The 25,665-nt window shown below is 39.8% G+C and overlaps 1 protein-coding gene across 4 annotated transcripts; it reads left to right on the forward strand.

Annotated features, from left to right (window-relative positions):
• The first annotated feature begins 749 nt into the window (after nucleotides 1-749).
• LOC104146593 (AN1-type zinc finger protein 5-like) lies at nucleotides 750-20,785 on the forward strand. 4 transcript variants are annotated; one of them, XM_068925147.1, is made up of 7 exons: nucleotides 751-1,182; nucleotides 3,522-3,555; nucleotides 4,940-5,097; nucleotides 5,485-5,596; nucleotides 6,014-6,111; nucleotides 16,324-16,449; nucleotides 16,729-20,785. In XM_068925147.1, exons 2-7 carry the CDS (start codon nucleotides 3,542-3,544, stop codon nucleotides 16,875-16,877), a joined length of 657 nt encoding a protein of 218 aa, XP_068781248.1. In that variant the 5' UTR covers nucleotides 751-1,182; nucleotides 3,522-3,541; the 3' UTR covers nucleotides 16,878-20,785. The 4 variants fall into 4 exon arrangements, with proteins under 4 accessions (XP_068781250.1, XP_068781248.1, XP_068781249.1 ...); XM_068925146.1 differs by lacking the exon at nucleotides 751-1,182 and adding an exon at nucleotides 1,201-2,803; XM_068925149.1 differs by lacking the exon at nucleotides 3,522-3,555 and having other exon boundaries at nucleotides 750-795.
• The last annotated feature ends 4,880 nt before the right edge of the window (nucleotides 20,786-25,665 follow it).

Raw genomic sequence — 25,665 nt, forward strand, 5'->3', positions numbered from 1 at the left:
GGGCAATGTGCTCTAGGTGACCCTGCTTGAGCAGGGGGGTTGGACTAGATGATCTCCAGAGGTCTCTTCCAACCTGAAGTAGGTGCTGAATATCATTCCCATATGAATGAGTTAGCCAGACAAAAAAAGGCCATATCGTAGCTATTTTTGGTTACACATGTAAATTCTCCACGAACCCAGTCAGCTCAGTCTGAAGGCATTTCATTAGACTACACTGTACCCAGCTGACTCATTCTTAAATGTGAAGAACTGCATCGAAGAGGCACCTAAGAGATATATCCCCACCTAGCTTAACTTGCTCCTAGGAACCAGACCAAAAAACAAACAAAAAAGCACGTTTCTGTTTTCTTGGAGCTATAACTACTCCTTTGGTAACACTCAGCCCTCCAGCACAACACAAACCCCGATTTTACGCCCAGACCAAAAAGCTCTTAGAAGAGTTTTTAAGCACCATTAATTAGGGCAACTACTCAATTACTCAGGCGGGAGAGCAGCCTACGACCCCCTCTGCACCCCCTCCCCCATACTGCGGGACCGAACAGCCGCCGCACGTGCAAACCTAAACGGAACCGTTAAACAGAAGCGGGCGTGTTGGTTGGGAGGGGGTAGGGTACAGCCGATGGGAGGCACATCCACACGGTCAGCCCTACAGCGCATGCACACGACTCTCCTTTCCCCTTCCCGGAGGGCAGACGTCGCTCTGTGACAGCGCACGCAGCCCCGCCCCTTCCTGCGCCGCACCCCCCCCCCCCCCAACGCCGGGGATTGGTGAATCTGCGGGTGGCAGTATCTCAGGTCTCTTCGTCTGGTGCGCGCGTCTCTCCTTTCTCTCCTCCACCTTGTTCAGCGCCAGTCACCTCCGCGTGGGAGCGTGCAGGCCTAGCGGCGTCTCGCGGCGGCCAGGAGGAGGCGGAGCTGGCTCCTATTCTCCTTCCTTTTCCTTTTCCTCCTCCTCCTCTTCCTATCCCCCGCGCTTTCCTTTCACCCTCCCCTTGCGTGCCGCGCGTCTCGCTTTGCGCTGTTGCTGGAACAAAGGAGGGAAGCGGCGGCGGTGGCGCTAGCAGCTCCACGCTTGGGCCCTCTTCCCTTCGCGCTCGCAGGAACAGCCTAGAGCGCCCTGCGGCGCCTACTCCGACACCCGCCGCGGGCTTTCTTGCCCCCCTTTCCCCCCTCCCCCAGCAGGTACGCGGGCGCGGAGGGGCGGTGGAGGCCCTGGAGGGGGTCGCTCGGGCCTTCTTGCGGCGTTTCCGCCGCCCTTGATGTGGCGAGGCGCCTCTCGGGGGCAGGCCGCGGGCCGGGCTGGCGGCGGCCCCCTCGACGGGGCAGACAAAGGGAGCGAGACAATAAGGCTTGCCCGGCCCGCGCCGGCGAGGGGAGGGGACTAGGAGCGGCATGGGGCTTCGCGGCGGCCGGTGCCGGTCATGACTCAGGGGTTTGTGAGGGGCCCGGGCCCCGCGGCTCCAGCTTGGCACCCCGCCTGCCGGTTTTGCTCCTTAGCCCGGCAGCCTCCGAGTCTTCTGTGTTCCGGTGTCCTCAACGAAAGGGGGGGGGGAGGGGAGGGGGCAATTAAAACATACTATGCTTTGAGCGCTTGGCGGTGCCTTCCCTTTTGTCTGTCTCGTTGAGCTGGACTTCATCGTCATTGGGAAATGCCTGGTTTTGATCCGTGTTCTCCACTTTTGTTTCGTCTTATCACTTCACCTGGAAAACTGTGCTATAGAGGCGTATGCCTGAAACAACCTTACTGAATTTTTTTCCTCTCTTTTCTAGAGGACGATATAAAGTAAAAAATAAAAAAGTATTTAGGTCAGTTAGCCAATTCAGTCCCACCATTAACGCAGTTTCCAGGTTTTATTATCGATTTAAGTGTACTTTGGATTTTTATTCTGTACACTATATTAAATTCTGAAGTTAACAGACATAAATGTTAGATTTCAGCAGTAGTTTATTGGAAGTGTACTTGGTGCCCAAGAAAGAGCATATTTTTATTGATCGTTGAAATAGTTTCGATATCTGTCATTGTTAAAATTGGCTATCCCTCAGCTTAGTTGTAATGAGACTTGGATAACTCAAAGATGATGATAATTTATTTTCCCCTTTTAGTTTCTCTGGATAATTTTACCAGTAGCTATGAAGTTAACTGACATAAATTACTGTTTGAGTTCACTTGCTGAATAAAGTAGCTTCTTGTTATGTTGCTTCTTATGTTGGGAAGTCACAGGGTTAAATAGGAATATCCCTGAGGTTAAGACTTTCTCCTTTTGGAGGTAGAAGAGATCTTTATATTTTGGAAAGGCAAGTAGTTTGGTTGTAACCACCTACCCAAAAAGGTTGGGGGTGTATTTGCAAGCCTGTGAAACGGTGATCATCTCTTAGGCCTCTGATCACACCCAGTTTTCTGCTCTTGCTGTGAGTTAGAGATGAAAATGGCTGTTTTGAGATGACTAGCTCATGATGCTGCATTTTCTTGATTGAATTTAAGTATCTGCACTCCCTTTCCCCCTAGAAAGGAAGCTGTAGCTATGTTAATCGGATTTTATATTTTCCTCTAACAGTGGGTGTATGCTCGGCTGCTTCAGTTCTATGGGTTGTGTAGGAGTTGGAAGCCTTTGGAGATATAAATAGAAGCTGATTTCAGAGGCCCCTGTTGACAAGGTTTTGTGTCTGAGTCTCTAGCTCAGCCTGTCACATTGCAGCCTTGTGATGGGCAGAAGCTAATGCACTCACCCACATGACCCAAGTTTCTGAGAAATGTTAAGGAAAGCAGATGCATATGTGATGGTATTAGAAGCTAGTTTTCCAGGTAAATAGAACTGAATTTGTAAGTAGATTTTTGGCTAGTTGCTGATGTTCTAAGGAGAAAAGTTCCTACGATAAAGACTTGGAGAAGTCTGTAATCTCCCTTTTATGAAAGCCTCACTTTCATTATTGCTTGTTCAAAAGACTAAACAGCATAATTTAGTGTCCTGGTTACTAGATTAAGTACAGGAAAGCGTATAACTTTTCTAGTTGGTGATAAAGGCTTTTAGAAGAAACATAGGTGATACTTGGACCTTCTTCAAGAGCATGAAAAAGCACAATTTTGTAAGCATTGGAAAACAACAAGACCTTTCAACTAGGGGAATGTATTTCAAGTAGTGGTAGAATGTGCTGGCAAAGGAGCCATGAAGACTCTTGTTTGTAATATGTTAATACCAGCATTAACACCTAAAGCTAGTGGAGAAACATGTTTACAGCATAGTAATTTGAAAGTGGAGCAAGTCAATTGAGATTGATGGTGTCGGTGTATCTGATAGCACTTTGAGTTTACCTACTTAATAAGATGGCAGAAGTACATTCTTTATTTCTATTATAGAAACATAAAGCTGTAATATGGAGGAGAAGATGTTTTAGACTTTAGACTTATGTAGTTAGGTTATCATTTCTGCTGACTGCCTTGACCGGTATATGGCTGTCAAGCTGCAATTTGTTGAGAGGTCTATCTGAATAACTGAGTTTGCTTTTTTCGTTCTGAAATGAAGATATAAAAAGTTGGAGTCCCATGATCATCAGCAGGCAAGCAAATTAATTTTACTTGTTTACTTTCTCCTGCTACTGATTTACTTTGATCCCAGAAATGTAGTTTTTATCAATTACAGTTGTCATACTATTGAGATGTATTTACAACTTAGTGTGGCATTTTTTTATTTATGAAAAGTATTCCTTCATACACTGGAATTAATTTGCTTTTGGTATAATTGAGTTCTCACAAGTATCAGTAATCCAATATCCTTTATTATGGCTGCTTTTAAAGAGAAAGACAGTAATTTAGAGATTTCACCAAAATGTCTTCAGGAGACTTGTACAGTGCTTCTACTAAATCTATGTTTTGGGAGGACAAGTGCAATATTTTTACATATCCTCAATTTGTAGTAGATCACTTGATTACTGTGTTCAAGTTTTATTGCCCTTGGGAACCAAGAATTTGGTTGCTATATTAGTTTTTCTACTAACCTTGCTTTGCAGAGGTTAACCACCAGTGAAGGTGAAATATTTTTATTGTTGCATTTTGCAGTTGATGAAAGAGAGGGTTAGCATTGCCTGCCTTTGGGAGACGCGGATCTTTTGCTATAACTTTTTTAAGACAAAGGATTTAACTGGCTTTTTGGAAATGCGTAGGCTGTGTAAATGAATGTGTTTAACAGTCTGAAGTTGTTTTATTTGTATTGGAAGAGTAAGTTCAGGTTTAAACTTATTTCAGAAATGCTCTTTGACTCTGAAGGGCCTGTTGTATGCATGTTGTTGTCAGTTAATATTCACTATCAGGTTTCATATGCAATTTAAGCAGAGTTGAAGGCCTTGTTTTGGAAACTACTCCTAAAGATAGGAATACAGATTAAAATGGACTGTTGCGCATACTTCAATGATCTTTATTGTTCTGTTTAACAAATGTATTTTGAAAATAGGAACTGCTAATAATTAATGGAATTAGCATCAAAATGATGCATCACTGGAAAAAGTGGAGTTCTGTTAGCTTTTTTTTTTTTTTAACTCCATGTTAATTGCCAGAATTGTTTAGTAGATACAAACTTGGTCTTGCTTATTCTGCACATCTAGCTGTGGTTATTTTCCTAATCTGTAAGTGCTCAGTGGTGGTAATAAAGCTTTTGTTGGCTGTTAAATTGAACTTGATCATAACCTGCACACACGGCTCAGTGTCCAACAAGTATATTACTTTTCAGTATTACTATGATAACACTTTTTCTTAGGTTCATAAAGATGTTACACATCAATATAATTGCAGCATTGAATGGTATGTTAACATCAATATAGCTGCTTTTAAAAAAAGCTGATATCAATTTTTGGGGCAGGGTGAGCAGACATACTTTAGTTCTATAACCCTGTAATTCATTTTGGTGACATGCCAGCTCCTAATGCAGTTCTTGATTTTTATTTACAGCATCGAGATGGCTCAGGAAACAAACCAGACCCCAGGGCCCATGCTCTGTAGTACAGGATGTGGATTTTATGGAAATCCTAGGACAAATGGGATGTGTTCTGTTTGCTACAAAGAGCATCTTCAGCGACAGCAGAATAGTGGTAGAATCAGCCCAATGGGTAAGGGTTTAGTTCGTTTTTTTTTTTTTTTTTTTAAATTATAACAGAGCGAGGAATAAAAAAAAATATTTCAGGAGAACTTCTGAAAGCTATGTACTAAGACTATGAATATCAGAGAATACTACTATAAAACACAGTAAAATAAAAATGCAATTTTGTGTAATTATTGTCAACTTGGTGTTGAGTTTTAATTTACATTTCTACATATCCTCTGCTATCAGTGTGTTCTTATACAATTCCTGTATTTGGTCATTAACAACATAATCTTTAAGTAACAAGTAAGATGCAGTGGAATGAAGGGAATCAGTTCATTACTGTATGCAAGAGTATTTGATTAACTTATCTACAGTTTGTTTATAATTAACTTCTCAATTTCCTTTTATATAGGAACAGCCAGTGGTTCAAACAGTCCTACCTCAGACGCTGCATCTGTTCAAAGAGTAGACGTTAGCTTAAACAACTGTGAAGGTGCTGCTGGCAGCACATCTGAAAAGTCAAGGTAAGATGAAAGTATTTTTGAGGTTTGAATGAGCTGAGTGTGCAGCAAGTTAAAGACTTGCAGTGATATTGCTCTAGTACAGTGAGTTTCTGCAGAGGGGGAAAAAGGGACAGTGCACCTAACAGTGCTTTGTGAATCATTTATAAATAAGAACTGATTACAGTGTTTGGTGTTGGACTACTGCATTTACAAGGATGTTTCTGGTTTATCTGGAGAAACATGCTCTACAGATTGCATATTCTTCTAGGGAAGCTGAAATAAGAGTGAAAAATATATTTTAGATATAGCAGAAGTAGACATCAGGAACCTGTATCAGTAATAATTGAACAAGTAATCTATTGATGGATTTGGACAATTTAAGTTTTTATTATAAACTCAAAACTAATGTAAATTACCTGTTTCACTGTACCTAAACAGAAATATACCTGTTGCTGCTTTGCCTGTAACACAGCAAATGACAGAAATGAGCATTTCAAGAGAAGAAAAAGTAATACCGAAAAAGGAGACTGAGCCAGGTATGTTTACAGAGTAACACTGGATACAACTGGTGACTTAACAGAAGTTGACAGCTTGCTTTCTATTAAGTAGGCATCTCCCTTTGTGGTGATGGTCTTGAGGAACTGTTAAGATTGTTATGGATGCTTTTTGAGTACTGGTACCCTTGGGGTCAAGAAAAATGACTAGTGCCAGAATATAGTTTTCAGATACAATTTGATTCCAGATTCAGTTCAATTTTAGTAGAGAATTTGACACCTGTGAAGGCACTTTTGGCTCCAAAACCTTAATTTTTACAAGCAAGACACTTTATAATTGCATTTTGGCCTCAAAGTGAAAGTGTTTAGAATACCAACAAAGACCGCTAAAGGTCCTTTAGACTGAGTAATCAGTTGATATAACCAAAGCATTGTTCTGCAGATGTAGAATACTTAATGACCTTAATTGCTTAGTGAGAATGTTCAATTTAAGTTTTACTCTTGTACAGGAAGGTTGTAGCTGTAGTATTTAAACTATGAAGTGTAAAGTATTTCTTGGAGGGAGGCATGGAGGGAGTGCTTTCTTAACTACAACTAGTGAATGATTGAATTTGTATTTTATTATACAGCAGTTTATTCAAATTGATATAATAACATACTTGTTCCATATATCTATAGGTACCCACATGTTTTAACAGTTCTGAAACAGTCTTCAAACAAGACCGTTTCAGTTGTCTTTTGTTTCAAAACATTGAAAACTAATGCTTGATAGGAAATCTGTTCACCTAAAGATAATTTTTATTATTTTCAAAATTGAAAATAATAAAGTTGGGAATTGCAGAAGGTACCCCTCAGCATTGTATAAAAATGTTTTTTATCTAGATGTATCTTTACCAGTAAAGAGACTTGTAACAGCTGATGTTTAATTGCTCAGTATTTGTACACAGAACGTATCTATTTGAAATAAGTCATGCTAAGTTAAGATTCTGTGACATGAACTCAAAATACAATTGCTTTTACTATACTCTTTTTTGGTTATGTACAAACTGAGAGGAGATTTTTACATGTTTCAGCTTCTTGTAACTGATGTCATCTGAAGAGGCTTATTGTATTTAACTGAGAAATAATTTATACTTTGATACAATATTTATAAACCCATATTGTCTTACTGTGAATGTCTACCTGAAAAGGTGACAAGCAGGAAAGAGAAATACATAAAATGGTAGCAGTAGTCAACTAATAGGCAGTTTATGTCTTACTAAAACTGCTAATAGGGGTTTGTTATTTTTGCCAGATGCAAAGGGCAATCTTCTGCTTCTGTTGACCTAATATCTTTTTTTGTTAACCAAGCAATTGCATGATAGTTAGTGTCACATAGGGTTTTTTTACCTCTAATCAATAAAGATCACTAAAAGCAATTCAAGTTATTTATAGTTGTAAATAGTCTTACAGCTGGAAACTCAAAGCTGAAACAAGTAAAAGCTTGGTTAAAGCTTGTGTGTAGAGATCGCTGGAAAGACTACCATAAAATATAAACATGTTTGGAAAAAAACTTCTAGAATGTAAACATGTTTGGGAGGAAAAAAAATTTTTCCTCAGTACATACCCATAAATTCTTGGAACCACCTTCAGCTCCTCTAAAAATGCAAGTTTCCTTTTAGGTGTTCATTGTGTTTGGGGCAGATTTTAGACAGCATAAGATTATCTACTATTCTTAGATTACAAAGGGATTATTGGGCATCTAAGATGTACCAAGTGTTTGTTGTGTTCACGGGTACACTGATCTGTAAGTGTCTTGCAGTCATGAGAAACTGGCCTAAAGTCTTTATAAATCCCTATTATGTCCTTGCTAGTTGCATTTTTCTTCTCTTCCTTTTTTGAGCAGCATCCAATGTATGTTGGTCTGTCCTCTTGAGGAGGAGCTGAAATAACAGTAAAGAGTAGAAAATTCATTTTTCCTCATAACAAAACTAATACTTTCTATGAGATGTAGTTCTCCAAAATAACCTCATGATAGTCTGACCCTAGCAACTGAATTTTGTAATTGTATTGGGTGGAAGATCATGGACAAACAGTATAGCTTTCAGGCAAAGTAGGTCTCTCTCCTTGTAATGCCTTCACCAGTATGAAGGCTCATTCTCTTCTGCCAGCTTTTCATTAGCAAATGAAACTTTAGATCTTTCCTATACAAACCAGAAAGTTGTAGTCATGTCTGGTCGATTGCTTGTGTGTGTGGTTTTTTGTTATTGTTTTTATCCCCCCCCCCCCCCAAAAAAAAAAAAACTATGGAATTAAAGGATACTTTTTGCTCTTGGGACTTAAGCATCTGATTCTAGAAGGTGCTGAAATTGAGAAGGGGAAAAATGAAGCAACAAGCTTATTTTTCTTCATTTGTTTTTTCAGATTGAGGTTTGTAACCTGGGTCCTCATTCAAAACAAGTCAGATCCTAAGGCAATTAATCATATTTTAGCATTTGAAGGAAGAAGGACATGACAGACATAACTGGCCTAGTTGTTGTAATTCACATGTCTAAAACAAGTTATATTTTGTTGTAACTTGTGATTTATTAGTTCAGCTTTCTTGCTTGTACTTTTATAATTTGTGGCTTGTGCTCAGTCCAGTTGCTTATCTGATGAGCTGCTCACAAAAGTCAGTGAAATCTAAAGACCTTTATGTCCAAACTCCAATGTATTATTAGGTACTGGTTATATCATACTTTTCACAGGCTTTTGATATGCTTCTAAACTTTTTATTAAGGATTGAATTCTAGTACAGTCTTGACCAAAGTCAGAATATACCCAATTCTGAAATCTTCCTATTCTAGAAATATGGTGCATAGTTAGTGTGTTTCTTTTTCTTGGGGTTGTTTTTCCTCCACACTGAGTTATAGGAATTAAATGCAAAACTTAGTTAACTTTCCTTTCCTATGTTGATTATTACATCGGAGCAATACCAAGCTGGAGAGGCATAGTTGGAGGCCTTCCTCAATAAACCTGTTTTGTTTTAGTGGCTTTGTAAGTGGAAATAATATTTAACTCTGTTCTTTCTTGTATGGATCTTTTAAGCACTAAACTGTTTTGAGGAAAAGTATGTTTAATCATATTGTATTAAATCATAGCTATTTTATTTTATTTTTTTGCTTCTTGGTAGGTCACTACCTTTCTGAAGGATGAGTCTCCTGTCAGGTCTGTCAGTGTTTCCAGACTTAATTAGTATCAGCATGCATATCAGTGTCTTGGTTTGTTTAACCCAGTAATAGCACTGTTTTAGGGAGTAGTGTGATGAGTTATGTCACTCTATGAAGCCACAGTTGTGGAATAGTGCCACCTGTAAAGAAAGTGAACCAGAACTTGAAATGATTATGGTCTCCATTTGTAAAATACATATTCAAATATCCTCTCCAAATATTGTTAACTTACAGTCCTATTCCATCCATTTCGTAGGTTACCCTTTCTGTTCCTGAAAGCTGATGTTAAATGAGCTTTGCAAGACAGGAGATGATGGTTAGCTCGCTTGTCTTTTGGCTCTGTACCAAGCCAATGTGATTAGTTATCTTAATGTTAAACAACACAGCTGTCCTGCATGCAGGTTGAGACCTTGTTATGGGTTGCCCTCATTCATGTTGTAGATTTAAAAAAAAAAAAAAAAACAAAAAAAAAACAGTAGCTATGATGTGTACAGTGTGTTGCAGATAATCTTCTGAGTAAGATGCTGAATAGACAGCCAACTTTAGATATTGTAGACTCAAGATGGTAAATAGATGGTATTACTTGGTTCTTGCTGTTTTAATAACTGCCTTGTTATTTCTGATTTGTCTTTAAACATGGCTGTAGTATTTAATCATGTTACTACCTATAGACAGTTCCTTTGTGGCTGTCTTTAATACTGTCTGATGTAAGAATCTTGTTGTCTTGTGTTCAAAATAGTTCTCAAGTTTCCCATGTCCACTGAAGCTTGAGTAGAAATCCCTGATTCAAACAATTCTGGAGTGGAACCAGTAATCTTTTCTAAGCCTTCAAGTTGTCCACCTTGGAAAGTGAGACTGAGGGAGCAACTACTGGTGCTGTGCTTGTTCCTGATAGGATGCTATTATATCTTTATCTGTTGTATACTTCTGTTAAAAAGTCATTATGGTGACCAAATTAAACTATGTTTCAGTGTGATATTTAAACAGGGGTATCTTTTACATTGTATTGATGTAATAGTAAAGGTATCCAATATGCCTATTAAGAGTTGAGCATGTGGGAGATTAGTTATGCATTGCAAAATAGCTTTATCCCCTTTCTTTGGCATGAAATTAAAAATGACGCAATTTATTCTTTAGCCTTTCCTGGGCACCTAGATCAGCATAGCAATTGTAGTTTCTGAAGAGTACAATATTTATCTTCAAGAAGCTTGACTTGCATAATAAATACTGTCCATCCACTTTTCAGTGACTCAAATTTTATATACAAGTCAATTTGTCTTAATGTGCAATATAGGATTATAGGATGTGCAATAAGGACTGCATGACCTGTAGTATAACTTTCTCCTCTGGCACTGCAGAAGTGTGATCTAATGTCTTTCTCATGTCTTTTGGGTTCCCTTTTTGGGTTACCTTCTTTCCTCTACTGTTCTGATTTTTCCCAGTTCTTCTGTGGTGGGAATGGAGAAGGTGTTAGTGTCATGTAAAAAAATAGCATAAAAAGTTTCAAGCATTCTTACTGTCATGACTTTCACTCCACTGGCATGCTTACTAGTACCATGGAAGTATGTGATTTGTTAAACTGATGGGTTTTTATTTTAGATACCACTTTGGTCACAGAAGAAGCTCCTAAAAAATCTTGTTTTATTTTCATCAGGTTTTGTCCAACTGAAAAAAATGGCCGAATCATTCCTTTCTAGTATAAATCTCTGTCAGAGAATATCTACAGTAGGCATGCTCTTTTGCAGCAGCTGTATTCATTTATATAAAGAAAACCATGATCAGTTTTGAAAATCTGGTTACTACAATGGTGGTTCTTTTGAGAAAAATCCCATGTAGTCACTGTGGCTTAATACTTTGAGGTAAAAGAGGAACATTGTTCTTCCTGTTTGTAGGACTGTTCTGTGTATAGGTTGAGTAGCTGTCATGCTGTGGTTTGTGGCATACTTCAATCATCAGTGACCTTGCTGTTCCTACATGCCTTTCTTAAAAACTCATCTCATCTTCAGACTATACATGAAGAATCTCATCTTCAGACTATACATGAAGAAGTAAATCCCCAAATTTATCATGCAACACCTGTATTTGTGGCTTTTTTGGGCACCTGTCTAGTACTAGGATTGTGTTAGTTTTTATTATTCTAGCAGTTATGATCTCCCCTGTTTTGTTACTCCTGATGATACTGCATCTGCCAATGCCTGCAGATAACTATTACTTTTGTCTTAAATTGTTAATAAGATTTGTTCAGTTCTGAAAATCTCCATTGCTGTTAAGTTTTTCAGCCTTGTAGCAGGAGAACTGGTTTGGTAAAATTCAAGTGAACTAAACCTAATTTGGTAGCTTTTTGAGCCAATGGTTGGGAAGGTAAATGACCAAGGTGATGGAGAGGGGTACGTGCCAACAGGAACTCTAAGATGACAGAATATTCCTTTTAGTGGTAAGGGGTTTGCTTCATCTGAACAGGGGTATTGGTACTGAGGAAGCAGATCTGGAGACAACAATAACAACCATTTTTCCTACCATTGTTTCAGCTTTTGTCCAGTGATTTATTCCATGGTGATCACATGGCATCATTTAGAGCACTTTGATTTCATCAACACCATGTGATTTCTGGTGTAAAATGAATTCAGTATATTGTGGACTGGCATTCTGATTGCCCAGTTGGATTTGACTTCTATGCTAAAGGAATCCTTTTGTGACAAGCAGTTGTCAGGATAGTATCTGAATTTATATTGGCTTTGGACATCGTGCCAGAACAGCAGCATTTTAAATATATTTCATTAGAGCCACAGTTTGAAGAAAAAAAAAAATTTCTTTTGTAAGCTTTAGTAAGGGCACCTTAGGCAGCTTTGTACCTGTTCTAGCTGTTAATCAGAAGGGACTTTATGAAGGTTTAAGGTAATAAAAAACTCATCATTAGGTTTAACTCTAGCAGAAAAGTGGGAGAATCCCTTCTTTCTGCAGGTGTTACCATTGTAGAGTAATAAGTTGAACACTTCATTTTTGGGGGGCTCTGCCAACATATCCTTGTCTTGGGACCTTCTAGCTGTCTGCTTCTGTATGTTGTATGCTGCTTTTCCTTATTTAAACATGTTTTAGTTGTGAGGGGAAGGATCTCGTTCAACAGCTTTTATATGAAATGGCCCTTTTCACTTCTCAGGATTATTCTTATCGCTTTCCTGTTCCTGTGTTGCTGGTTGTGGCAGTGAACACTACTTGTCACAGTTTATATAGAGGAAGAAGTATATTTGTAGTAGTCAGTAATGTTTTCCCTTAGATAACATTTTCCTTTAGATGGATTTTTTTCTTAATGCTTTTTTGTGGTACAGAATGACCTACTAGACTATCTTTTTGTCTTGGTGAATCCTGGGAAACTGCCATTTCCACTTTTTTGTTTTCTTGTGAGCATGTTCAGCAGTGATAAACTGTAAGGTTACTCCTTTTCTTGTTTTCATTTTCTTTTAGTGCTATGTTATGAGTGACTGAATTATTTAGTCTGCTGTTGCTTTTCCCCCTTCTTTCCCCTTTTCCATCTGATTGAAACAATGTGTGTGCTCCCAGGGCTCATGAGTTGGTTCTAATGCAGATGAAGTTTCCCTCTGGCTAGCTATATACTGAATTGCAAAGTGTGCAAGTACTTCTGGTTCTTCTTTTTCATCTGCCATGGCTTATGATTAGTATTTTATTTTTAAATGAACTAGTATTTATAACAAATCTAAAAGGAACTTGACCATGCTTTTTGGCTTTGGAGATTTTGGGTGGTGTTTTGGGGGGGGAGGGGGGAATTTTTAAATGCCATAGCTAATGCCTGTCAGCCAAGGTGTGTAGTGACCCAGCAGGTTTATGCTGTTTGCAGTATTAGTTCTTTATAAGCTGATGTTTGGTCACAGGCTCTTGACTAGATTGAGCAAATACCGAACACTAAAGACCAAGGAAAGTAAAGATAAATTCAGAGGATCCTATCTGCAGATCAATAACACTAATTGTGAAGACAAAATTGGTTTGTTTTTGGGGGGGGGGAAGGGAATCAGTAGCTGAAACTACTCTTGAAAAGTATTAATAGCAATAGTGATTCAAGTGCTGTAATGAAGTGCTTGTGTGTTTTGTGGTTTTTTTGCACTTAAAGTATTTTGTATCCAAGACGGTATAATTTTGTTATCTTCAGATTTAACATAATAGCATTGACTCTGAACTTATCTGTTTTCTAAAACAAACAAACAAAAAAAATTTAAATATGCCAAAGATAAAAGTAGTGAATGAGTTTTAGTTGTTCTTTACTACAACAGTAACAGTCCTAAAGTATAAGAAAATATCAGCAACCCTTGTTTTACTGTATAAAACTTTCTGGGCACAAGCACTGAAAGTTCCTTGTTACCTGTGAAAGTTTGTTACTCTTAAATCTAGCTTATAATTTAGATTATGAACTGACTGGATTGTTGACTTGTACAGTGAATTATGAAATTGGGCTTGTATTATTTGAGGTTTTCTGCATGTTAGTATTAAGTGAGTGTTTTATGATATACAATACAAACAGAATGATTGTTTTATGATGACAATACAAATGGAATTTTTAAAATCAGGTATAAATAGTAAAGATGGAAAAACAGTCAACAAAACTGGTGGTTCTTCATGTCTGGAAAAATCCACCTTTTGTAGGTGTGCCGGGAGGCCTCTGCAGAACAACCAAACCAGTTGGTAGGCATTTCACCCTGGTAAGGTAATTCAGCAGGCTCTGTACACTAAACAGGTTTGGGTGGTTGTATGGGTGTCCCTACTCCTTATGAATGAGTTCACAATTGTAGTGGTTAACAAGTAAGTAACAGAGTTTAATGAATTGATGAACAGTAACAATAACTATAATGATATTGATAACAATGTACAATAACCACAAGGTATTAACTTATTTACAATGGTATCCCTGAACCTTCAGTATAGAAGTAAACAGAAATGATTATACATACACATACAGAGGTTTGAGTTCAGAAGACAGTCAACGAATACACACAAAAGTGGTAAGGTGGGGGGGGGGAAGGGGAGGGTTAAGCAGGCTGCACCCGGAGTGAGGAGCGCTGCTTCCAGGTCCAGGGACCTGTACTCTAAGCAGGCCACCCTCCGCAGAGGGGGCCACTGCACAGTGAGAAGCTCTTAGCAGGCCACACCCCAAATGGGGGGGGGAGGAAGGAGTGTGCCGCCTCGTGGCCAGAGGCCCTACGATCAAGCAGGCCACACCAGAGAGAGCGTGCCGCTTCGCCCTTACAGGCTTAACTCACGTGTCCACAGTAAGTCAGGATCCTGAAGCCCTGACCTGGCCTCCCAGGTCGGGGGGGGGGGGGGGGGGGAAGGAAAGCGTAGCGCGTTGCTGAAGCCTGGTGTTGGGGGTGCACCTCCTCTGCTGGCTGTCCTGCAGCCTCCAGCAGAGCTGTCTTCAATCGGGGAATATGCCCTTGGCTGCTTCAGGTCTTGAAAAAGACCGCCAGGGTTTCTTCCCCCCTCCGACAGTCGTCTTCATGATTCCAGCTCTCTTCTTCTTCAGGTCACTAATGAGGAAAAGCCCCCCGATATAAGGGCGCGTGGCTCTTTATAGATGGACCGCGTTGTGCCCACAGGCATCCAAACACTGCCATTGGTCACACTCCATCTGGATCCGTGTTCCTATTGGTGCATTCCGGATCCGTCACCAGCATGTGGACCCACCTGCCGACCAGCGCCTAGGCCCGCTCCCCTTCCAGAATGTTCCCCTTGATTGACAGTCACTCCCCACCAATGATTTGACAACATAAGGGTGGGACACAAGGGTTAACTAACTAAGGGTCACACAAAGGACAGCATGATTGACAGGACACACAAACCACAAATAAAACCTTTCTAGCAGATTTAAAACATAACTTTCAATCTATTAAGGGTCCTGCTATGACGGTAGGATTTAACATTTACTGATCCAAAAGGATCTGAACTAAGAAATGCTGCTTGTGTGCATAAAGTTGATTATAATTGAGTCCTTTGAGCTTATGTCCTCAATGATTTATTCTGGAATGCATTTTATAGTTTGTTCCTTATCTATTAGAGCAATAGATCATGCAACATAAACATAAGACATAAACATGTCCAGAAAAACTAGAGAAGCAGGCTCTGTGTTTTGTATCTGTTTGTATACAAACATACCTCCCTCAGCTTTCTATGCCAATTTGGGTTTGAAGAGGATTTAAAAAAAAAAAAAAACCAACTCATTTGATGGAAAAATATTTCAAACAAAATGAACATATTCACAAAAATTCAAATTTTTTATTCTACAGAGACTCAAATGTGACTTAAATTTGACTGAAGGTGTTCATGACAAAAGCAATTGAAAAATGAGTCATTTTTTCCTATGCTTGCTTGAAAATTAAGGCTGAACACAGTACAAGAATACATATATTCAGTATAAGTCTGTACTTTGTTCTTTAAAATACTGGAAAACACCTCAAACAAAGATCTTCTGAATTTTGTGTGATTTGTAGCTGTGTTCTGGGGGTAGCACAGAATCAGTAGGTTTGAAGCTCGAGAAAGTTACCTGCTGTTTTGGTTGACTGAGGTTTTAAATAATCTGACTCTGCAAGTATAGCAGCAGAGTAACCCAGTACTATAATAGTAACACGTTACTGGAAGTTGTTTCTAAAATATGCTCCTATTGATTACTTTTTCTACAGGTATCCCCTCTGTTCAACAGCTTCAACCATGACAATATTGTTGCTCTTTTGGATTAATTTTAACTTGATTATATGATTTAATATTAAGTATGAACATGGAACTTCTGGAGTGCTCTGTAAGCACTTAACACTGTATAGGTGTGACTGATGGGTATCTTACATTTTCTTGCTGATGAAACAGTGGGGAAAATTTGATCGTCTTGTGTAGAGCCAAAAGGGAAGTTAGTGCAGTACCTAACCAGAAATAGAGATTGTTTACGTTTTCATAGACTGTTCTGCATAGTACTCTAGACAAACTTCAGTATTAATAAATACACACTTGGTACTGAATAGTTAGTGAAATCAAGAACTTCAACTTCTATTTTCTTTGCTTGCTTTAACAGTTGTTACTCAACCAAGCCCATCAGTTTCTCAGCCTAGCACTTCACAGAATGAAGAGAGAGCTCCTGAACTGCCCAAACCAAAGAAGAACAGATGTTTCATGTGCAGAAAGAAGGTTGGCCTTACAGGTATGAGAGCACTTTGTCAATATTGAACAGATCTGTATGATTAGTTGCCTCTTATAGGTTAAGTTTGAAATATTTGTAGCCATTGAACTTATTTGCTGCTTCAAAATCCACAATGTTAGACCACTTAATACAGCTGATATTTTGGAAACGTTCACTTTTTATTCTGTTTGTCAGAATAGGTGCACATAACCCCCTTTGTCCCTATTGATTAAGCACTTAATGTACAGCTTGCTTATATCTGAAGCTTCCTAGTGATGTTGCTTCCTCTCCTTTGGACAGGATTTGACTGCCGATGTGGAAACTTGTTTTGTGGACTTCACCGTTATTCTGACAAGCATAACTGCCCATATGATTACAAAGCAGAAGCTGCAGCAAAAATCAGGAAAGAGAACCCAGTTGTGGTGGCTGAAAAAATCCAGAGAATATAAACTAACCTACTTATGAAAAGACTGACTGACTTTGTTTTATTTTAATATATCCTAGGAAAACATTAAAGAGCAGATGCATGGCCATTTTCCTTTGATGTTCTCCATAGTTTTACTTTTAGTCTTGTCTGTCTTAATGATATTTCAGAATATTTGGGTGTTTGTTACAGGCAGAATTAGATAGATACAGCCCTTGAAAATGTATATGCCCTCCCCAGAATATAATTGGATGATCAGAACCTGCACAGGAATACACGTGCACAGAGGACAAACTCTAGTTCACATGTGCCAAACAGATGTGTACTAGCTGCACGTTTGCAGCAGATCTGCCTTTTGAGGTGTTTGAAGTGTATAGTCTTTGGCTAGTGTTATGTGCCTGTTTGGGAGAAGGATACATCAGAAAGGTTGGCAGTCTACTTCTATCATTTAAAATCTCATTCTAATTTTAGTTTCCACACTCCATTGTTTTCCAGCAGAACGTAAGCTATATAGAAGTCTGTCATCCAGTAGGATGAGTGTTGGTGCCACGTTTAAGAAACAGTTGCTTAACAGTTGCAGTGGGAAAAGTGAAAAAGTCAATGTGTATGAGAGGAGGACTATTTTGGAACCAATTATATTACCTTTAGAATCATGAAAATGGGTTCCCAAAGGAAAATGTCCTGTAAGAAACTTGTGAACTGGCCTGCAACAGTTGTCTGCTTTTCCTCGCATAGCTAAAAATGTTGTGTAGCACAACATTGTAAGATTGGCTTACAAAACAAAAGCTACGTATGTTTTTATACATACCACAGCAGCTTAAGCGACACATGCACCTGATATTTGAGCAGTTTATTCATATACTACTAATGTTCAATGTGTTCTGGGTTCAAAAGAATATTGGGAGCTTTTTTATTTTTTTGTAGTTTTAAATTTAACAATTGCGCTGTTCTGCATGGAAAACCATACCCAACATGGCTGCTGTAGACTTAAATGGTAGCTGGAACCACTCTTGGAGGGCTACTTTATCATTTTTAGTTGTACTTGGGTGTAGGACTGTAGTGTTCTTGGGTGTATTGCATGGGCTGCATTATCTACAGCATTGTACAATAACTCTAGAAAAGTCAGTATACTTCACTGATGCTTGTCTGGTAATATCACTTCTGTGTTATAATGGAAGGTTTTTTGTGATGTATGAAACTTGTTGATTTTTATATAAACAAGTACACTTTAGACTAGTGTTGTGGTAATGCCTGTTCTCATCTGTAAATAGTTACGTATGTACACAAGGCGCTACTTCTGACTTTAATTGCAGTGTTCAGTCTTAGTTTTTACTTCACTACTAAAAGCATCAGATTTTTGCTTTAACTTTGTTCTTTCAATTGAGTTATTAGATATGCAAACATGTACAGATCATATTTATGTATTGCACATAATCATGCTACCCTGCATCTATGCTATATTGTGTTATGTAAATAATAAAAATCGTGTACAGAAGGAAATACTTCCTTTTGTGATAGTTCATTGGTTTTAGTTATTGCCGTAACCTGAAGTTGGCCTTGTGGAGATTGGGCTACAAAGTTAGTACTAGGTTTGTATAGATGTCGTCTTTTTGCTTAAACCTGCCTATTTCTAACCTTTGTTTCTTATTTTGATGTAACAACTTGTCTAAGATGACTTGTTGAGGTCAGAGAAGCATTAACAGCTGGAATACAGATAACTATTTGATGGCCAGACAAAAATGTCAGTAAACAACAATGTGCTTAAAGGGAGCAAAGGAAAACACTAGCAGTGAACTTCAACATTTGTAGGCAAAAGAAAAAAAAGCCTTTATTTCCAGTGGATCTGTTATAATAGAGCCAGTGCAGTGACTATGTTGTTCTGTCCAAATCTTTGTCAGCAGGCCTGGGCAGAGTTGTTGTTGGGGTCTATATCTGAATATGGATGTCAAATATGCCAGACCTACCCTTCCTAATGACAAAAGTACAGAGCCCACAGCACATGTTAACTTGGAAGAAGCTATCTTCACTGCTGGATAACATAAGTTGCTTGTACCACAAATGGATATTGTGCATCCCACCAGTCAGCTGAAACTAAAACTCAAGTGATAAGTTGCTGCTGCTGCCACTATATATACTTTTGATAAGGGAACAAGGGCATGCTCTGGGCCTTCATTTGACAGGATAAATTTTATGACTTAATCATGGAACTGCTTTAAAGCAGTTCGATTTTTTTTTTTTTTTTTTTCTTTTCACCTTTTGTACTAAAGCAAAATCAACTATTAACTGCAGCATAAAATGCTTTCTCTTTTGAATCTGAGAACACCTTGGACCTGGATATTTAAAGAGAATGAGTCCATATTTGTGCTATTGTCATAGCTAGGGTATTTTAGGAAGGTTAGCTGTGCTGATACCAGTACTTAATGATTCTGACTTCTTGATTTCACCTTTATCTGCTTTTTCATATGAACAAAGGCTGTACTTGGGAAGGCTTGTTGAAATCATTGATCTCTGTAGATCTGTGGAAGAAAGTATGGAATGAAAAATCCCTCATTGTTCTGTATGATCATGAACTGTCTCATATGTAAGTTGCCCACAGGTGGGGTATGAGCCTATATTCTAAACTAAATTTATAAGCTCCACTGAGCTTTGTGTTAATAATTCATATAGGATGTGTAATCTTTCAGGAGCCGTAATTCAGTTGAGGCTCATCAAGAATTCAAAGAGAGGGGGAAGGTTGTTTAGTAAGAGCAGGTAATGAGAAAGTGTAATAAATGTATATTTAAACTTTGATGCAAACACTGTGGTACATTTTTGGCAAAAAAAGGGTAAGAATATAGGTGTAGAGAGTTTTGGATCCCCCCCCCCCCCCCCCCATTATAACCTTGGAGACTGGTATAGACTCTTAAAATAAACAACTGATTCCCACTGTCCTGCCAGTCGCAGACAGTCTGGGTACATTATCAGAAGTAGTATTAAAATGCTTTGAGGAAAAGATTAAAAAGCTTGTCTTCTGTAATGTTTAAGCACAAGCCAGTCATAAAGCTGCTGTAGATGGGCTGTCTTTTGGTCTTTAGATTTGAAGTGACAAATGGCTACAAACAGTATATTATTTTTCCAAGAAAGATGAGAATGGAAGATCTAACGTTAAACCAATTAGATAACAGACAACTGATTTAAACCTTTATTTTTTTTATGCAGCTGCATGATACATTACAGAATAGCATAATAAAGTGTATAAATTGTTGTGTTCCTTTAGCTTTTAATTTGAATTTATTTCAAGAGATGCATGTAAAGTCATTTGCATATTATCGTAAATGTTGCTATTGGTTTTTTTTTTCCACTTTTTGTTAACTGTTTTTGACCGTGATTCTTGACAAGATTTGGTGTTAACAAGCTGACTGTCACTGATTATCTCCTCCTTGATCTTATAAATAATTGGTTTGCTTAAATATAATGAGGCTTTGGTGTGTGTGTGTGATGTTTGATTTACTTTTATGGAAAAAATCAGGCAAAAGAGTGATTTATGCTTCTAAAGTTTTCTCTTCAGTTTCATTATTTCTTATTGTATTAAGATAATTAACTTTTTTGATATGTGCTTTGCTGTACTGGAAATATTAAGGAATGATTTTGAATTTTCAGGCATTTAGCTTTTTCTTGTTTGAAATCAGACCTGAAAGCTATATCTGCTTTTTTGGTTTTTTTTTTCCTTCTTCCTCCTTTCCATAATGGGGGGGGGGGGGAACCCCAAAAAGTAGGCAGAAAACTTTCCTAGGCTAGCTGGAGGACATGCTGGTGCTCCTTATTACTCTATCAGTACTGTAGACAGTCAGAGTAGTTGAATGTGGGACCTTGTATTGTTGAAGCAAGGTCCTGTAAGGATATAGGGAAGGTGTAAGCCCTCTCCAACTATTAACTGTTACCTTGTGGAAATACTTATCCCAAGTATCCTCCCCCCCCCCCCCCCTAAATAGCTATCTTAATAAAAGGGTTAATGTTGTTGCAGTTACAGCTATGAAATGCCTTTTTCCAATATATTTTTTACATACTGTTCACAATCTCCCAAATAGCATAAGCATCCTTAGGGAAGGTACTAATCCACAGTAGTACCCCTGCACAAAACACAAGCAGTAGAACTTTGTAGCATAGAGCTTTCTGCTTTCAAGTCCCATGTACTCTGCCTAATTACCCTTTTTTTTTCCCCCACGGGTACAGTCAGAGAAACTCATGCATCATAAGCCTGAAATAGTGATTTTTAAAGTCAGGGGAAAATTACCAGTAGTGCTTATCCAACTGGATTCTATGATGATTGTGCAGGAGATTGTTTAAAGAAACTTATCCTCACATAGTAGTTGCATCTCATTTCAAGTTGAATGCCACATCAAAACTAAAATGCCTGTTTTTCTGCTCTTCTCCCAAGAAATAGGATACTTTTTTTTTTTCCTCATAAGAATTAAAGCATTTCCAGTGTTTATTAATGTGATTAGATCACCAGTGACACAAATTAATCTGTATGGAAAGATACTGATGGGGGTCTTACTGAAATCAGAGTTGTGCATGTTGGTCTGAGGAATGAGGCCGTATGCCAACCTTTTTATGGTAGTATTAACTTTTTCATCTTTTTAGCTACAGGTTTTCATTTTGTGATGCCACATCATATAAGTAGTATAATATGTCTTATGTTCTGCTGCTCATACTGGAAATAAGGATTTTTATGAATGTTTACCAGGATAAAAGATTATATTAGAGAATTCAAAATCCAGGCATAAGGGATGCTCATAACTATATTTGGAAATTTGACCCAAAGCAGACCAACCAAATTGAGTACTTCCAGATTCTGTGCATGTGTAACTTAGTAGTTTGGTACAATGTAAACCTTGATCAGGTTTGGATGATTAACTTAAGCTTTGGATCTTAATTGACCTGAAATTTGCCCATTTAAGATGCTTTTAATAATATTATAGGATCCTTCCTCCAAAGTCTACCATCCTGTTGGTACAGGTGATACAGGAGCCAATGAGGAGAGGTGTGCTGCTGGACCTTGTACTAACAGACAAGGAAGGGCTGGTTGGAGATGTGCAGGTTGGGGGCAGCCTTGGCTGCAGTGACCATGAGATGGTGGAGTTCAGGATCCTGGGAGGAGGGAGCAGGGCAATAAGTAGGATTGCAACCCTGGACTTGAGGAGAGCAGACTTGGGCCTCTTCAGGGACCTACTTGGAGGAATCTCATGGGGTAGGGCCCTAGAAGGAAGAGGGGTCCAGGAGAGCTGGTTAATATTCAAGCATCACTTCCTCCAGGCTCAAGAGCAGTGCATCCCTCTGAGCAAGGAGTCCAGCAAAGTGGGCAGGAGACCTGCATGGATGAGCAAGGAGCTCCTGGCAAAACTCAAAGAGAAGCAGGAAGTGTGCAGGAGGTGGAAGCAGGGACAGGCCCTTTGGGAGGAATATAGGGACATTGTCAGAGTGTGCAGGGATGCGACAAGGAAGGCTAAGGCCCAGTTGGAATTAAATCTGGCAAGGGATGTCAAGGACAACAAGAAGGGCTTCTTCAAATACATCAGTAGACTAGGGAAAATGTGGGCCCGCAGCTGAATGGGGCGGGTGCCCTGGTGATGAGGGATACAGAGAAGGCAGAGTTGCTGAATGCCTTCTTTGCTTCAGTCTCTACTGCTAAGGCCAGCCCTCAGGAATCCTGTACCCTGGAGACCAGGGAGAAAGTCTGGAGAAAGGATCAGGTGAGAGATTGTTTAGGCAAACTTGACATCCACAAGTCCATGGGCCCCGATGGGATGCACCCACGAGTGCTGAGGGAGCTGGCGGATGTTATTGCTAGGCCACTCTCCATCATCCTGGAAAGGTCCTGGAGAACAGGAGAGGTGCCTGAGGGGTGGAAGAAAGCCAAGGTCACTCCAGCCTTCAAAAAGGGTGAGAAGGGGGAGCCAGGGAACTACAGGCCTGTCAGCCTCACCTCCATCCCTGGGAAGGTGATGGAACAGCTCCTCCTGGAGGTCCTCACTAAGCATGTGGAGGACAAGAAGGTGATCAGGAGTAGTCAGCATGGATTCACCAAAGGGAAATCATGCTTGACCAATCTGATAGCCTTCTATGATGGGAGTGACTGGCTGGGGAGATGAGGGGAGAGCAGTGGATGTTGTCTCCCTGGACTTCAGCAAGGCTTTTGACACTGTCTCCCATCACATCCTCCTAGGCAAGCTCAGGAAGTGTGGGCTAGATGAGTGGACAGTGAGGTGGATTGAGACCTGGCTGGATGGCCGAGCTCAGAGGGTTGTGGTCAGTGGCGCAGAGTCTAGTTGGAGGCCTGTAGCTAGCGGTGTCCCCCAGGGGTCAGTCCTGGGTCCAGTCTTGTTCAATGTATTCCTCAGTGACCTGGAGGAAGGGACAGAGTGCCCCCTCAGCAAGTTTGCTGATGATATTAAACTGGGAGGAGTGGCTGAGACACCAGAGGGCTGTGCTGCCATTCAGAGGGACCTGGACAGGCTGGAGAGCTGGGTGGAGAGGAACCTCCTGAAGTCCAACCAAGGCAAGTGCAGGGTCCTGCACCTGGGGAGGAATAACCCCATCTCCCAGGACAGGCTGGGGGCTGACCTGCTGGAGAGCAGCTCTGCAGAGAAGGACCTGGGAGTGCTGGTGGACAACAAGTTGACCATGAGCCAGCAGTGTGTCCTTGGGGCCAGGAAGGCCAAGGGTATCCTGGGCTGCATGAGGCAGAGTGTTGCCAGCAGGTGGAGGGAGGTGATCCTGCCCCTCTACTCAGCCCTGGGGAGGCCTCCCCTGGAGTCCTGTGTCCAGTGCTGGGCTCCCCAGTGCAAGAGAGACATGGCACTACTGGGGAGAGTCCAGTGGAGGGCTACAAAGGTGATTAGGGGACTGGAGCACCTCTCCTATGAAGAAAGGCTGAGAGAGCTGGGCCTGTTCAGCCTGGAGAAGAGAAGACTGAGGGGGGATCTCATCAATGTGTACAAGTATCTGAAGGGAGGGTGTCAAGAGGCTGGGGTCAGACTCTTCTCCGTGGTGCCCAGGGACAGGACAAGAGGCAACGGGTGCAAACTGAAATGCAGGAAGGTCCGTCTGAACATGAGGAGAAACCTCTTTCCTGTGAGGGTGACAGAGCATTGGAACAGGTTGCCCAGAGAGGTAGTGGAGTCTCCTTCCCTGGAGATATTCAAAAGCCATCTGGACATGGTCCTGGGCAATGTGCTCTAGAGGACCCTGCTTGAGCAGGGAGGTTGGAGTAGATGATCTCCAGAGGTCCCTTCCAACCTCAACCGTTCTGTGATTCTTGAAGAAGCTGTGCCTCATGTTGCCTTTTGTGCTCTGCAATAAGTTTTAGATGAAATATAATTTTTTTATTGCTATTTTCTTTTCAGTGTATTTTTTTTCTATTTCTCATAGGCTTGTGGCTAGTAGTGCAGTAATACTTGTAGCTAGGCTTCTCAGCTCAATTCTCCTTTTGACTCAAGTCCCTTAAGTAGGATATCTTTAATAAATTTCTTGGTACCCTCAATTAGTTTCTCCTTGTCTCTAAAATCAGCTTGCAGCATTAATTTTGGTGTAGCAGTAAGCCCAATTATCACAAATTGAGGTTTATTTAGTATAGAGAGAAAAATTAAAAGTAAGTAGTATAATTGTATCCAGGCTTCTGAGTACAGGCATGCAGGGTTGAATTGTGTAATCAGTCCTGAGCTGAGGCAGATTAAGTCTTGTATTAACCAAGTTTACAGGCACCCGAAAGGGGTCTGCTGGAGTCAAGTCCCTTCCTCTTTGCCTGCATTTCATTGTGAGGTTACCCACAACCTGTGCCACTAACAAAGTATTTTGATAGCCTCTTTCTTTAAAACATGTCCTGCAGGCTCTGGTTTCTCTTCTGAATGATTCTCATATTAAATGACTAGCCTTTGAGTACAATACTATTTTTAATCCATACATAGATGACAATATTTCACATTACCCTGGAGCAAGCTCTTATTTTATTTGTTTTCAGTATGGTTTTGTAACTGGCGTGCATGTATTCTTTTAAATCTCTAAATGTGTTTGTGTGTATCAAGAAATTTAATATATTTTATTTATAAAATATAAAGTTCCTTGGTCTTTTTTGTTTTTTCTTCCAGTTAATATCCTGTTTTTCAAAGTATTCAACTGAACATAAGCCTGACACTTGCAATGTCATATAACGTAGTTAGAAAGTGGCTGGCTCTGTATAAGACCAACCCAAACATCACTGTAAGATTACCTCTCCTTGTGATAGAGCAGGGCCATGTTTGCTGAATGAACCACCAGAGCTGGGTTGCTCATGAAAAATGTTTAAATCCAAGTGAAGAGTTAGATTCACTGACTGTGTAATAGCCAAATGTACTTACCTAATTTGACTCAAGGCCCCTTAGATACCTAGTACTCCATGTGCTACTCCTCCAGCCAGAGCTACTTGAAATTGTGGCTGCATCTTAACTAGTTTTGCTCTTCTCCGGTCCCACAACCAGCTAGCCTCACAATGGTTTCTTTCACTCTTAGTGAAAAGCACCTTTTTAAAATGTTTTGTTTGGGGGGTTTGTTACTGTTGTTTTACAGGGCTGTGAGAACTCTATGGTAAGTTACTTTTAACTTTCTTTTCCTGGTTCACCCTCATGTTGTTTTCAGGATCTTCTTATAGCTCTTTTTAATGGCTCAATAATAAAAGCAATATAAATGGAGGCCAACATGACCTAGAGGATAAAATGAGGCTGGAAATCCAGAATGGGGCCCCCTTCTCAGTATATCATTTCTCTTTTTTCAGCTTCATTTTCTCACTGTAACAACAG

This window comes from Struthio camelus, chromosome W, assembly GCF_040807025.1.
Source record: "Struthio camelus isolate bStrCam1 chromosome W, bStrCam1.hap1, whole genome shotgun sequence".
Classification (NCBI taxonomy): Eukaryota; Metazoa; Chordata; class Aves; order Struthioniformes; family Struthionidae; genus Struthio; species Struthio camelus.